Raw genomic sequence first — 14930 nt, forward strand, 5'->3', positions numbered from 1 at the left:
AAATTCATGAATAAACCCTGACAACAGCAAATTCCAAGCCGTCTTTTATTGACGAGGCCCTCGTGCAGTCTGTGCTTACATTCCCGTCTTCCCTTTCTTCCTGGGCCTGGCGTTGCAAATCACTCTGGAAGCAGGTGGGGTAGAAAAAGAAGTCACCCTCCTCGAGTCTCTGGAAAGCCATACCTGTGTCAGGGGCATCGGCGAGCCAGTGTGTGTCCCAGGGAGTCCGGGGCAGAAGTGGGGACATTGTGACAGGTGGTGCTTTTCTACTTATCCCCGCCGGGCACCTTTCCCTGCATCCACTGACACAGAGCGTGGCTTTTCCTAAATTTTAGGGACGCTAAGAACCACAGCTGTGGCCTCCGGGGCCTCGATAAGGCTCTGGAAGTTTGGAAACACGGGGCAGGGCCTGAGCTTACAGTGCTCTCTACGGATCCTCTGTGCTGCAGTCTGGGGTGCACAGAGACAAGGGGCCAGGGGAGACATCTAAGAAGACAGAGCTAGGATCAGGGGTCAGCCCACCACCTTCCATGTGCCCGCCCCCCTCCAATCCTGCCTCTGCTCCCAGAACACCTCCCGCTGTGGCATTCCCAAATGCATTGGCGTGCGTTTCTTCAGCTGCTTCCCCGTACCACCCCACCCCCGTCTCCACTGACCTGGAGTTGCGAGGCCAGAACCGGAAACTTTGTCCACTTCTTTGCAGCAGAAGCAGGGCATCTAGACCCCCAGCTCTGCGTCTGCATGACCTGGCCAGCGGAGACCCTGCTTAGTTGCCCCTCTGGCCCAGATGCCAGCTGCATGTGGATTTGAGTCCACACTTGGACACGCATCACTTAGAGGGAACAAACAGGGGTTTCTCTCCTGATTCTGCAAGTGGAGAAAGGAAAAATGAGAATATTTTTTGTATTTTTCTTATCAAACAGTACAATAGTCTGAATGTTGTATTTACTAATTGACCAGCTTTCTCTCCAAGTAGAGCAGATGGCTTTAGAGGGGAAATAGGAAAATGCAAGGGACATTTCCAAGGGCAAAATAGAATGTTTATATTTCATATTTACATTTAATTACATGGAATTATAGTTAAAGTTCATATTTCAACATTCACTACTAATGCTCGCCTTTATTTTTGAGACTCCTCGTAAAGTTTGGGGAATGTTTTGGGATGAAAATGCAGAAGTTACTTTTAACCTCCTCATGTCATCATGATGCCCATGCAGAAAGTCGTCAGGGTCTCCCAGCCCCTGGGCACTCGGAGCAGCTCGTCATGGTGAGGGACCACTGGTCCTCAGGGATGCCTGGTCTCCGTCGCTGCCCACCTCTGCCTCAGTTTACATTTCCCATGTTGGTTGGCACAGAAGAAGACACATCCCCAGACTTCCTGCATCATTCTGTGCAGACTTATAATCTGTCCCAGACTAAAATGTTACATTTCCTTTTGTGGGCAAATTATATGTCTCATTGGATTTTCAAAAATGTGGAAGAGACTCTGAATGGCGTATGTGGCATGGTACTGGCAACGGTGCCATGATCCCTAGAGGGTTATTGTATTGCCCTTATAATTGAGTACGATGAGCTCTGTGTATGTTTCTCTCTGATTTATTTTCTATTTGCCCCTCTCTAGTGGGATCTTGTGTGTGATAATGCCTGGAAGGTCCATATCGCTAAGTTCTCCTTACTGGTTGGATTAATCTTTGGCTACCTAATAACTGGATGCATTGCTGACTGGTGAGTACCAACGTGCCTGCCGCACGAACCTTTGGAGGCCACAGCACGCCTTTGCTGGCTAAAGAAAAGTAGTCAGTGTTAGCTTACCGTGGCCGTCTTTTCCCAGTGCCAGAGCAGAAGACCAAAGCCGCCACGTGGAGAATGCAGAGCTCAGAGAAATGGCCCATGCATGTAGCACATCATTTGGAAGTGTGCATTTACACTCAAAGCAATTTTCTAGCTTCTAGAATCTAGCAAAACCAGCCTGCAGCCCCATCTACCTCTAACTTTTGATGTTTAGTTAGAGCTTGAAGACTTATTTGCAGGGCTCCAGGGGGTGGATGCACTGAGGGGCGGATGCAGAAGATGCATTAAAAAATAGGGGCTGGGGGAGCTAAAGACCCTTCCCCCATGCAAGCTGAATGAGTCAGGCAGTGCTGATTAGCACCTCTGAATGTCATACAGATTTTAGAGAGGGACAGTCCTTGGCTTGGCCAGGAGATGCCTCTGTGGGGTCTGCGGGGAGCTGCACCTTGAGTGATAAAGAGCATTTCGGTAACAGACATGGGCTCTGTGGGCAGGGGAGGGTGGTGGCCAGAGGCGAGAATGCATGTGCTTTGTGTGGGTCGGAGAGGAAATCCGGGTACCCAGAGCAAGGCAAGCAGTTCAGGATGAAGGGATGAGGTTGGTAGGACAGAGGTCTGTAGGTAAAGATGGTAGCAGAGACAGTAATAATGATAACATTAGCAGCTGAAAGATTACCATGTAGCAGGCACTGTGCTAAGTAGTTCCATACATTAACATCTCCTTACAACACCCCTAATAGGAGATGCTATTATTACCTGTGTTTTACAGTTGGAAAAGCACAGAAGTGTAAGTGAAATCTCCAAGTTCACTCAGTTTTAAGCTGGAGGGCCAGGACTTGAAACTCAGCCACGTGGCCTCAGAGCCTGCCCCTCCACCAGGCTACTGCAGCGCTTTTATTTAAGGCACTCTGTGGTCACAGGGGCAGCAGCGGTGATGTGTCTAAGCGGGAGGCAGTTGCACAATGTTGACAGGTTTTTCAAGTAGCGGGATTGCTCAGGAGAGAGGCGTAGCGTAACTGTCTCCCCAGCTTACATTCTTTTATCTTTTTATCTTTAAAGGATTCTTTTGTGTGTGTGTGTGTGTGTGTGAATTGGGACTTCTTGGCCTTGATGAAATAAGGGCCCAGAGTGATATGGAACAAATTCTATAGGTTCTGTGACCTCTGCGCCTCAGTTAACTGAGAATGCTGGCCAAGGCAAGTGCCTGGGTGGACAGCAGCAGAGGGTCACGTTACACATGTGGAAAATTTCCTCCAAAACCTAGCGTCTATTTGGGAGTTCCTTGAGCTGGCATGTAACGTGATTTCCTGTGTGCTTGACATCTGCCTCATCGTCATTTGCAAGTGCTTCTCATGGACACGTTCTCTGTGGACAGCAACAGAGAAGCAGTCAGTGACCTCTGGAGACCTATGCAGGGAACCCCTTGGGGGCTTTCTTTGGTAGAGGCAACACAGGGTTTATTTTTTAAACCGAATACTTGAGTTCATAGGTTTCTAGTGTGAGCTATATTGGTCTAAAATATACCGTTTCCCAGAAATCTACATTGAAATAGGTTAGAAAAATATACTAATATAATCCATGTCACTGTCTTTCTAAAAAAATGCAGACTCGACTGGGGTTTTAGTGCCCTTATTCAATAAATGATTTAATAGAAAAGTAAAAATCGACTTTTATGGATGAACCAGTCTGTAATAGTTTAAATTGTTTCAAGGTTGTTTTCTTAACTTTCTTCTTATACACACGTGTGGTGTGGCCTCCCTGATCACACACCAGGCCTGAGGACAAAAGAGTGTGGGTCTTGCTCTTAGAGTAACCAGAAGTCTGACATCGCAAACCGTTTCTCTGCAATTGCTTTTCTGAGGGTCCTCCTCAGATGGGCAAGATGGAGGGGGTGCCCTGGGAATCAGGGGCAGGCTGTCTGAGTGGTAGTTTTTGAACACTTTGAGTGGGCTTCCCTTTCAGTTTGAAAGCTTGGTATTTTCCAACCCCGTTTTCTGGCATTTTACTCCCTGCCTGAACCTTGCTTAAAAGGAAATAAACCCATTTAAAGGGAACTCCAGACCTCTCGGCTGTGGGCCCTGTTTCATGGCTGCAGGGGAAGTGGATCAAGTCATACAATACGCTTCCTGGGGCTGCAGTCAGCATTTAGTAACATTTAAGTAGTACACTTCTTTATTTAAAAAGTTACTGTTTCTGACACCAAGTTTTGTCTGGGGATGTTCACTGGGTATTGGTATAGAATCCGCTAGCTCAGGTGGGTAGGAGGGCCGATGGCCAGTGGCCCCAGGGATGTGCTCCCTTCTTTGCTATGTTTGTTACTCTAGCAGCCCTCTGCCTCCTTCCCCAGCCCGCCCTGGGATGCTGGCCAGTATGAGCTTCCCCAGAGGACCCCTTGCCTGCCAGCTCCTGGCCGAGTATGGCCAGTGTGGGGAGCACCAGCTGTAGATCCTCAGGGGAGAGGAGAGTGAGGTCAGGCACTTTTATGCCCAGCTTGCTCTCTACCAGGCTGGAGGGGCCAGCCACCTCCTGTCCATGACCTCCACACAGCACCTCTTTCTCTCTGGGGCCAGGACCATCCTTCCCCTACTCCCCGCTGCCGAGAGCCACAAGGTCCAACACCATCTCTTGTGGGTTCCCTCTCAGCTTGTTCACTCTTCTGTAAATAATCCCTTTATTAAAATCTCCTCCAGTCACTTCATTTGAGTGGGACCCCTGTTCCCTGTTGAGACCCTGTGTCAGTTCTCTATGGCTACTGTTACAAATCACTACATGCTTGGCGGCTTCCACACCCCAAATGAGTGATCTTACAGTTCTGCAGTTCACAAGTCCAACAAAGGTCTGACTGGTCTAAAGTCAGGGTGTCAGCAGGGCGGCGTTCCTTTTTACAAGATCTAGGAGACCATCTGCTTCCCTGCTTTTTCTAGCTTCTAAAGGCCACCTGCATTCCATGGCTCACGGCCCCATCCTCCATCTTCAGAGCCAGCAACGTCAAGTCAAGTCCTTCTCACACCGCTACGTCTCTGGTTCCCTGGAGCCAGGGGAGGTTTTCCTTGTCATTAGATTGGACCTACCTGGAAAGTCACCTCATCTCAGGGTCCTTAAGCTTAATCTTATCTTCAGAATTCCTTTTGCCATGAAAGATAAAATACTCACAGGTACTGAGGATTAGGACATGGACAGATTTGAGGACCGTTGCTCTGCCCACCACAGATCCTAAGTGACAAAGTCCTCTGCATTACAGACAAGGACTGTGGCTTTATCAGTCATCTCTGAGAGGGTTCTGTCCTGGGAGCCAGTTTCTAGGAAAACTGTCCATACTTGTAACTAACACGTGTTGAACGCTTGCTGAGGCATTTGTTCATATCCACTCCTGTCGACAACATTATGAAGTAGACATTAATTGGCCCTTACCAAAGGGAACTCTAGGCTCATTTGAACAAGCCCAGCCTTACTCCAGATCACATAGTTCAGAAGTACTGATCCTGGATTCAGAACCAGCACGCCCTGGCTTCAAAGACCGTGTTTGCCCTGTAGACCTTGATAAGTTTTACTTGTTGATTTTAGCAACTATTTTTTGGGAGGCAGGGACTTAGAATGGTTGCTACACGCTTAAAAAAATCAAACATCTTTTCTAAAATATCAGAACAGAGCAAACATTGTTTGGTAGGCGTCAGGGATATAGAAATGCAGGAAGGAATGAGCACTAAAACATTTCATTATTTATTTTGTGCCAGGCATTGCATCTGTGCCCATCAACCCCCCAGTGAAGGATCTCAACACTCCACAACATGGGATGCTTATCCCCATTTCATAGACCAGGGAAGTCAAGCGTAATGCAAGATGTTAGAGTTAGTTCATTTTTCTTCATTTTAGGAGAATGACTAAAGCTGTGTTTTAAATTTATTTTTGTAAATGAGTTAGATTTGGACGAAATCAGTTCACAGTCTTTCCTGGTAAGGGCTTCCTGACCCCAGCACTGGACAAGGGAAAGTAATGGCTAAAATCTCTAGGTGAGATTATTAACTTACGTTGAGCTCCTAGCCTTGACCTTGTTTCAGTAAACCAAAGTGACTGATGGGAATGGTTAGAACTAAAAGTTCTGAGTGTAATTTCATCCTGTTGTTCCTTTCCCTGTATTTTCTTAAAATTACATCTATCTCTATAGGGTAAGGCCATGCCTGACCATTTTTTTTTTTAACAGTTTTATTGACATATAATTTGCATCCCATAAAACCCACCCATTTTAAGTGCACAATTGAATGAGTTTTAGTATATTTGCTGAGTTGTACAGCCATCACCACACTCTGAATGTAACACATTCCCATCCCCTTAAAGGATGATAGAAACATCACCGCCCAGTCCTGGACAACCACAAATCTACTTTCTGTTTCTGTATATTTGTCTTTTCTGGACATTTTACTTGCATGTAGATGCCTTGTAATAAACACATCTAGGACAGTTCGAGCCCCTCAGCTACCCTTTGTGGTATTGGGGACACTAGGTCTGGATTTTTCCCCCTTTTTTCTCCTGGCAAATAGCATCCACTGTGCCTCCGTTTCTCTGAGTTATCCTTTAGACCAAGCCAATTGTGTTTGATGGAGAGTTGTTGTTGCCACTTTATTTCTGATCGGTTAATGAAGGAAAGATGGAAAGTTAGCATGGGGCCACAGGAACTGGTGACTTCCCCATTCTTGTGGACCACCCTCTACTGTCCTCCCAGGCACTCGAGAAGCACATCGCCCCCTAGTGGTCGCTGATCTGGAACTGGCCAGCTCCAGGACCCACGAATTGAGGGTGTCTGTGGCCCTTTCCAGAGAACCATCACAGCCTGGACTCCCTGGCCCTCAGTCCAGCCAATGGACTGCACTGTCAGCTCACTATCAGGTCACTGGGCATTTAAAGTTCACGCTGTCTTACCTTAGTTGTGATCCCTTAAAAATTACTTCTCGTCTTGTAGCTGAAACAAATTGGCAGATGGCTTGGCCCTGGCTCGAATAGGCTGTGTGTAGGATCAGGTATCTGACTTAGTTAACAACCTGGGGAGCGGAAACAAAGCCGCTTTGCTTGGTGACCATGTTGACTTTTGATCCAATCCCAAAGGTCAACGATTTCTCAAGACTTTTTATGCTGGGTGTATCAAGGTTCCTGTTTGGAAAGTTATTAATTTTGTTCCTCTTGCCTTGAATTATATCACTATACACTCAGAAATAGACTCAGCAACAGGAATTGGGCTCAAGTGTGAATTATCTTACTCTGTAGTTGGTTGATCCCTGCCTCCCTTAGCTTGAGAATTAGGGGGTTGGGCTAAATCTCCCTTTCTACCCCTAGTAGTCTAGGATCTAGTGAAGTGGGTATAGATGGCACAGGACTTTTTGGCCAGTACTCATTCAGCATATATTGAGTACCTGCTGGACACTGGGTTTCAGCATCTAGCATCACTGTCTTGTTTCACAATGATTCCTAACTTTTTCCCTCTCCATATGCAGGGTCGGCCGGCGGCCTGTGCTGCTGTTTTCCATCATCTTCATTCTGATCTTTGGACTGACTGTGGCACTGTCAGTGAATGTGACAATGTTCAGCACACTCAGGTTCTTTGAAGGATTTTGCCTGGCTGGAATAATTCTCACCTTGTATGCATTACGTAAGTAGGAATCTTCACGACTAGTCTTGAAAGAATTTAGCAAAAGTATGATTGCCTGGGAGGTTCTGGGGAAGATACTATGCATGCTGCTCGTTTGGGATGGCAGTTTTGTGGAAACACAAACACTAAAGGCCTCGAGTGTTGTGAAAGAGGCTTTTCAGGTGATGCCGTGAAACGTTTCACTCAATCCTGATCTCCAGCTCGGGCTCAGTGCACATCAAAGGACACGGGAGATTGCGTAACTACTTGGAGAAGTGGCGATCGCTTCTTTCCTGACATGGAGAGGCTTTGGCTTTTCTCCAGAATTTTCTGCATTGACATTCTATATGCTTCTATCTGGTGCATAATTGGGTATCCGTACAGAATCCAAATTTTCCACGTTCTCATGTCCACAGATGTGACCTTAAGTGGTCTGGAACTGAAACCTAAGCATTGGCACTGGAAAAGTAAATGGCAAAATTTGGTAGTTTTGGTCTTTTTAGGAGGATGAGACATTTCTTTCATTGATCTCTCTTGTTTGTTGGCTGTATTAACTCTGCTGAATGTAGTCAGGTTTCACTTATTTGTAGGTGGTGTTTGCTAGAACACAACCACAAACCCATAAGGAGAAGAAGAGTTTGAGGCATGGATATTCTACTTATTTGCTGGCTTTATACTTTTAGTCACTTTGTGGAAAGATCTGTTGGGGATACTGTAAGATTTTCCATATATTTTGTCTTTTTCTCTTTCTTTGACAGCGTGCATAAGAGTCAGATATAGATTAAGTAGCAATTTCTAGTATGACAAAATAAGAATAATTCTAATTCTTTTAAATTTGCGTTTTAAATACTTCTTTTAGATAGCTAAAATTTTTGCTCCACTAGAAATCTAATCAATTCAGGGCATAGTTTTATTGTCACAGGAAGGAGCAGACACAGAGAAAGGCTACCGGTATATTCTTCTAGATTCATAGTTGGCTACTTTGTCATCAATGTTTAACTGAATTGTAGTTTCTTAAAAATCACCTTTTCCAGTTTACTTGCATTTATCTTTGAACTCTTGTCTCTTGGGAAGTTCTTTAGGAAGATATGAATGACAAGATGAGTGGGCCTGGGTGATGGTGGTTGGGGACTTTGTTTCTTTGAATAAATAATGTGAGTATTGGGCTTGAATCTCCCCAGGCAAAATGCCTGTGCCATTGTCTATGGCCCTGATACCTGTCAGTCTGTGCAGAGGAACAAGTCTGAGCACTTTTCTGCAGAAGCCTCCTGGTCCTGCCCTCAGGCAGCACCTTGGCCCACACGTGTGCAGGTGTGCTGGGAGCATTGCTCCAGGCGGCCGTCCTTGCCAGGCTTCCATTCTCACAGGGGGAAGGCAATCCAGTCCTCTCACATGGATGACCATAAAAGGGCACAGCTCTGCACTGGGACAAAACGGAATAGCTGTGCTTCAGGAGCTCTGTGGAGAGTATAACCTCAGTCTTGCCACCCCCAGGCAAGAGAGTGTTCATGGAAAATTGCCTTACCGCAAATATGGTGTATTGGTTTTATCTTGCATGCCAACTACTAATGACTGGCTGAAGCTGCCAGAGAACGGGGAGAAGACTTCTGAGATGACTTCGGGGCTCAGCAGAAGAGAACACCTTGATCCATTAGCCATGTCTGCTAGTGGCAAGGAAGGAGGGTAGGGAAGGGCTTCCTGTGTAACTGGCATTTGCCATCTGGAGAGACTGTCCGTGAATGAAGCTAGACCAGGAGTGAATTGTACCTGAATGGCATTGTTTCCACCTCACATATTCATAGAATTGTTTTACTGACTTGCACTGTGACATCATGCCATTGACCTCTGACTATAAAATATTATGTCGAAGATGTGTTTTCACTAGATTACATAGTGAGCTCTTTATAGCAGAAAGTTCTCTTCCACTTCAGAACCATACAAAGAATGTACTTACCCTAGGAGACTGCTTTGCTCCAATCTCCTAGGCACAGAATCATATAACCCAGGGGTTAGCAAACATTTTCCGTGTGGGAAATTTTTCAGGCTTTGCAGGCCATGTGGTCTGTCACAGCTACTCACTCTGCCGTTGTAGCCTGAAAGCAGCTATAAAGAATATGTAAATGAGCAGGTGTGGCTGTGTTCTAATAAAATTTTATTTATAGAAACAGATGGTGGGCCAAATTTGGCCAGTGGGCCATAATTTTTCAACCACTGATGTACGTATTTGTGTGCGGGCCTGATAACACAGGCTTTAAATTCTGGCCTCTCTCCTAGTTTCATCTTAACTTCCCTACTTTAATTTCTGCTTTGTCCCGTTTTTTCTTTCTCCATAATTTGCGTTATTTTGTGTGTATCTTGTTAGTATAAGCAGCCTTAGATTTTTTCCTGCAATAAAGCAGGGCATAAATAAATGGTCATGTTTTCTTGGATTGGGACCACAAATTAAATAAACATCATGACAAATGCCATTGCAGTGAAAATGTCCCAAGTATCAACAAGTGATTGACCCACTGTTAGACCTAATAAAGTATTTGGGGTTACACAACTAAACTAAACTAAACCAAAGGGCTGTGAATGATGACTCAGAGTTTATTGAGATAATATTTAAACAATGATAATTTGGGAGAGTTGGTTAAGAGATGGCAAAAGAGCAAAGCTTCCAAGAGAATAATCAGAAGGAAATAAAGGGAGAATTTAAAAAGGAAATAGTCATAAAGGGCAGTTGGGATTGGGGTAGGATATGGTTGAGATGACTCACGTCTCTGCACATGTGGCAGTCTTGGGAGAAGGCAGAGGCTGGTGGCAAGAAGTTAAGACAGGAACTCCCAGTCAATAAAGCTGAGTCAATAAAGCAGAGTCACTGAATATCCAAATTAATGTACTTGCTAGCATTTTATACACAGTAGTATTTATGCCTAGGTAATGCTCGGTAATTTGTTTTGCTTGAAGAAAGTTATTGATAAGCCAGGTCACAGGGTTGAAGTACTTCTTGACTCTAAAGGGAAGTTTAAAACTTTGATTTTTAAAGTTTTAAATAAAGCATTGATTATTTGGAAGTTCCATTTGTAATGGCCCCAACTTCTTTTCTTCCTCTAACCATAAGGTTTTTATCTCACTTAATGCATCTGCTGGAAAGGCCTGTGCTTTCTCAGAACAGAACTGGATAGTGTTCTTTTTTTAGTCTTGCAGGTGCTTGGCGATGTAAGTAGGGAAAGTAATGATTTTTGCAGTTTTAGTTTCTTGTCTGGCTTGCCGTGAGGGTGGACTCTTCGTTTAGAGAAATGCTGCTGACTTGTGGACATTTTCTGCTTTATTCGCAAGGCTGCTGAAGGTTCTTTTTCTGCTTTGGAGTTTTTCTAAAGTACATTCCAGTTAAATACTCTACACTTTACGTTTGTTTCCCTTAAGTCGCCAAAGGGAGATGTGGTTGTGTAATTAGTACATAAACTAGAGATTACCGGCATCTTCCTCAGGAGTGTTTGCATGGAAGCAGAGTGCACGTTGGCAAGAGCAAGAGAGAACAAGCCAAGCTGAATGGATTTCCCAGGCACAGTAGTGGCCTCTAAGACCTTTGTGAGACACTGAACTCATTTCTAAATACACTTGGGCTGGATCAGTGGCCTCTGGACACACACACACACACACACAGAGGCAGTCAAAAAACTGACTTAGCAAGGCAAAGGGCATGGACCAAGAAAAGAAGCAATAGATCACATTTTCCTATTTGTTTATGAAAATACAGTCTTATTTTCAGCCTGAAGAAATGGGCACTTCTCAGCCCAGGCGGACGCGATTTGTTGTGGTATGCATCCTTTTCCTAACCAGGATCTGTAATATCACAGACAAGGTAATATAGCACTGTGAAGAATGTCTTTCTTCAAATGGAGCCATGAGAGATGATGGTTTTTTTAAGTTGATTTGATGTTGGACGTAGTCAGTCCTGTGAGAGAGATTTTTTTTTTTAATAAAATATACTGTTTAAAAATGTCTCTTCTAACTTGATCTCTGCCTTTTCCCTCTCCACTTCTAACTGCCTCCCCCAACTACACTTTCCCAGTTTGAAATCATGAACAATAACTTTTGCTGATAAAGACACCAAACCTTAGTTACTGTGGGCAAATGAAAGTTTTTTTCCCCCCTAACAATGAACCATTTTCTTGAAAAAGTCTCTCAAAGATGTTCTTATTATAATAACCCTCCTTAAACCTAGACAACCTAAATAATTGGATAAATGTTACACAAGATCAAGGAGCAACCAGAAATTTCACAGCGACTCAGTTACTGATTACATTGCAAAAATAGAAACCAAGTCTTGACTTAACTGGTAATAGACTCAGAGTTTGCTCTGGGCGGGGTGCTGGTCCCTTTTTCACATGACGCTAATGGTTTTAGACACTTACAGAAGTGATTGAGTAACTTCTAATGTGCTGGTGTTGGATGGCTTTTTCTTTCTCACTATCCCATATATTTTTATGCTTTGCTATTTCCCTGAACTAATATTGCTTGCAACATATTTCAGTCAACAGGATCGTTAAGCGTCAGCGCTATGCTATACATGTTAAAAAAAAAAAAAAATGGACTGAACCAAATGGCTCCATGGAGTGGGTTGTCGAAGCGTGGAATGAAGAGAATGGAGATTGCCGATGTCAACTAGAAATGGCTTCAGCTACTTTGTGGGCTTCTGGGGAGCAAACATTTGCTGTGCGTTTGGTTGAAGGGAAAGTTTCACATGAATATGTGCTCAGTCATCTCTTTCTCTCCACCTGGTTTCCCCATCTTTAGATACGTGGGCCTTCCCAGTAGCCGCAAGTTCTCAGGGCAAAAAGACCTTCTCCCGGTAGGGCCAGCTCCGTTCACAAGGCTTTTTCCACCAAGGACATGAGTCGGAGTTTACCGAAGGCCTTTGACGAACTTTTTTTTTTTTTTTTTTTGAGACAGAGTCTCGCACTGTTGCCCGGGCTGATCTCAGCTCGCTACAACCTCCACCTCCCGGGTTCAAGTGATTCTCCTGCCTCAGCCTCCAGAGTAGCTGGGACTACAGGTGCCTGCCACCACGCCTGGCTAATTTTTTGTATTTTTGGTAGAGATGGGGTTTCACTATGTTAGCCAGGATGGTCTCAATCTCCTGACCTCGTGATCCGCCTGCCTCAGCCTCCCAAAGTGCTGGGATTACAGGCATGAGCCACCGTACCCAGCCGACAAATCTTTTTTTTTTTTTTTTTTTTTTTTAGCTTCAAAGGAATTTTGGTTTTACTAAGGTTCAGATGGGCACAACCAGGAAATCGGAGCAGACTGAGGTCTCTCCATTGGTCATTTTCTTCACTGGAAACACGTTACTAACCCTGTAGGCAAACTGCGAAAAGCAAAGGAATAAATGTCTAAGCCAAAAGTAACAGCATTTGCTCTGTACCCTACAGTCTTCCCTGTCCCACCTCTGAGCAGTCAGAGCCTCTGGCCTCACTGTGGGGTAAGAAAGAATAGAAGTGTCTGGTGAGGCAGCTCCAGCCCTGGGAAGGCGAGGATGCTGCGGTGGCCAGTTAGACAGGGCCACTGGTCATGGGTCTGAGCCTGGAGGGGTGAGCCATCCAGCAGGGAGCCACAACATGCCACTGAAGACTGATTTTTCTCAAAGTTGTGCCAGTCCTTCAAATAAAAATGTGCTCAGGCCTTTCTCTCTATCTCTACCTATATGTTAGCCAAAACCTGGACTTTTCTTTCTATAGACATTTCTCTGGAATAAACGCAAATGTCTCTAGGGCATGTAAGGATATGTCATCTCACCTGCATATTAAAAATGGAAATATGAGGACAGAGAAAGAATAAGCGGCCGGTGGCATCACTGAGACCCATCTGCCTAGTCTTCTGTCCAGAAGTTTGTGCAAGAAAACATGTAATTATTGCCTAAATGTACAGATAAGCTTTCCAGTGCACATATCTTTTGGTGTTTTGAATTTGGTGAAGGCAGATCTATGTCCAAATCAGAGGAAAATAGTAGCAAATATTCAGAGATATCTGGGCATTTTAAAATTAGAGTATTTGGATGCTTTTCCCTACAGGGGAGGTTGTTCTTAAACTGTGCATCAAAACCTTACGGACTAGGTTTTTTCCAGACTGGAATTTTAGTAGTGTGTCTGTGCTTCATTTGAAACAAAGCTGTTCAGTACTCTAAAACAGGAACTGAAAAGATCTGGAAATCAGGAGATCTGAGCTGGACTGCAGACTCCACAGTTGACTGACAGTCACCGTGACAGATTGTGAGATCTCTCTGAGCTCGTGTCTCCGTCTCTATAAAGTAAGGGGATGAGATTTTAAACCATGTTTTGTGTAGCTGTGCGATCCCTTCCTGGAATAACTCATGGAGAAAACGAATGGAAAACAAAACAAATGGAAAACTATTGAGGTCCAATATAACTTCCAGTTTTAGAATCCTATGACTTTTGAATTCTTAGCCTTTAGCCTTCCTCAATGTTGAAGATTTCTTGGGGTGGGAGTGGGGGCAGTGAAACCCGGGGTGCTTCCTCTTACCTGTCCCCCCAGATGTGCTGGTCTCAACTCCACACTAGTAACTAGAGCTGTTGGACTTCCATCCTTCCTCACTGTGTGGCTGCTGCACCAGTGCAGCTCTGCAAAGGTGAGCTGGGAAGAGATGCTGTGATAGGGTAAGATTAATGGTTAACAGCTTCCCTTTCCCCAGGGTTCCAGACCCTGCCCTCATGTCAACAACCTTGCCCTTGCTGGCCCCTGCTGGGAAATCCTTTCCTGCTTGCTCCATTCACCTCTCTTACCACATGTTTGCTAGCTAGAATCCTATTACACTCCCTGGGAGTTTTTTTCCTTTTTTTTCACACCTGGACAGATAGGATGGGACCTGAAGCTAAAAGCTGAGTCGACCAGAAAAGAGTGTTCAGGAATGTAAGAGAGCAATATTGGGCTGAATTTGTTTTGTTCTGTGTTCTTAAAAGCAAATTAAAAGAGGAAATAAATCAGTCACCTTGAAAACAAGTAAAAAAAACAAAAACAAAAACAACAAAAAACATTAGGCTTCTTGAAAACATCCAAACGTATCTGGTGGGAAGCAAACATTACTGGTTTGCCAAGACTTGCTGTTAGTGAAAAGGCAGACTCTTGGCTGAGAGCACAGAGAGAAATAGAACTCAAATGGTGCAGGGCCATGAAAGCTTGTTGTCAATAACCGTTTCTCAAATCAGCGCATCCTGCCAGATAGGCTCTGCTACAAAGAGTTTAAGTTTTAGTTTTTCATGACCTGCATGGAAGCACAATTTTCTCCTTTGCTCATTTGCTCCATGAACATGTGAGGACCTGTCGGGTGCCAGGGGATGCACAGTTGGTTCCTTGATTACGTACTAAACCCTCGCCATTGTTGAGTGTTGAGGACATAGAGGCTCACTCAGAGTTTAGTGAGTGAAGAGGCAGGGACACACCCTGCTGGGACGGTGGGCACCAGAGGAGACTCCTGAGCTGTGAGTTCTTTGGGGTCAGGGAGAACAGGTGTTTGCTAT

The 14930-nt window shown here is 44.7% G+C and overlaps 1 protein-coding gene across 10 annotated transcripts in view; it reads left to right on the top strand.

The window, feature by feature from the left end:
• The window catches only part of SLC22A23 (solute carrier family 22 member 23), a 192733-nt gene that overhangs the window by 39829 nt on the left and 137974 nt on the right, over window positions 1-14930 (top strand). For 5 of the 10 annotated variants that reach the window (XR_012434320.1, XR_010586570.2, XM_045389933.3 and 2 more), the window contains exons 2-3: window positions 1622-1725; window positions 7277-7431. The exons of 1 other annotated variant lie outside the window; for it this stretch is intronic. Coding sequence is in view for 6 of the 9 variants with exons in the window: in XM_045389933.3 (XP_045245868.1) it covers window positions 1622-1725; window positions 7277-7431 (259 nt within the window). In the remaining 3 variants the exon portion in view is untranslated. The remainder of the gene's footprint in view (window positions 1-1621; window positions 1726-7276; window positions 7432-14930) is intronic. 4 more of the 10 variants (XR_012434321.1, XM_074038910.1, XM_074038911.1 and 1 more) reach the window with 1 other exon arrangement.

This window comes from Macaca fascicularis, chromosome 4 (assembly GCF_037993035.2).
Source record: "Macaca fascicularis isolate 582-1 chromosome 4, T2T-MFA8v1.1".
Lineage (NCBI taxonomy): Eukaryota > Metazoa > Chordata > Mammalia > Primates > Cercopithecidae > Macaca > Macaca fascicularis.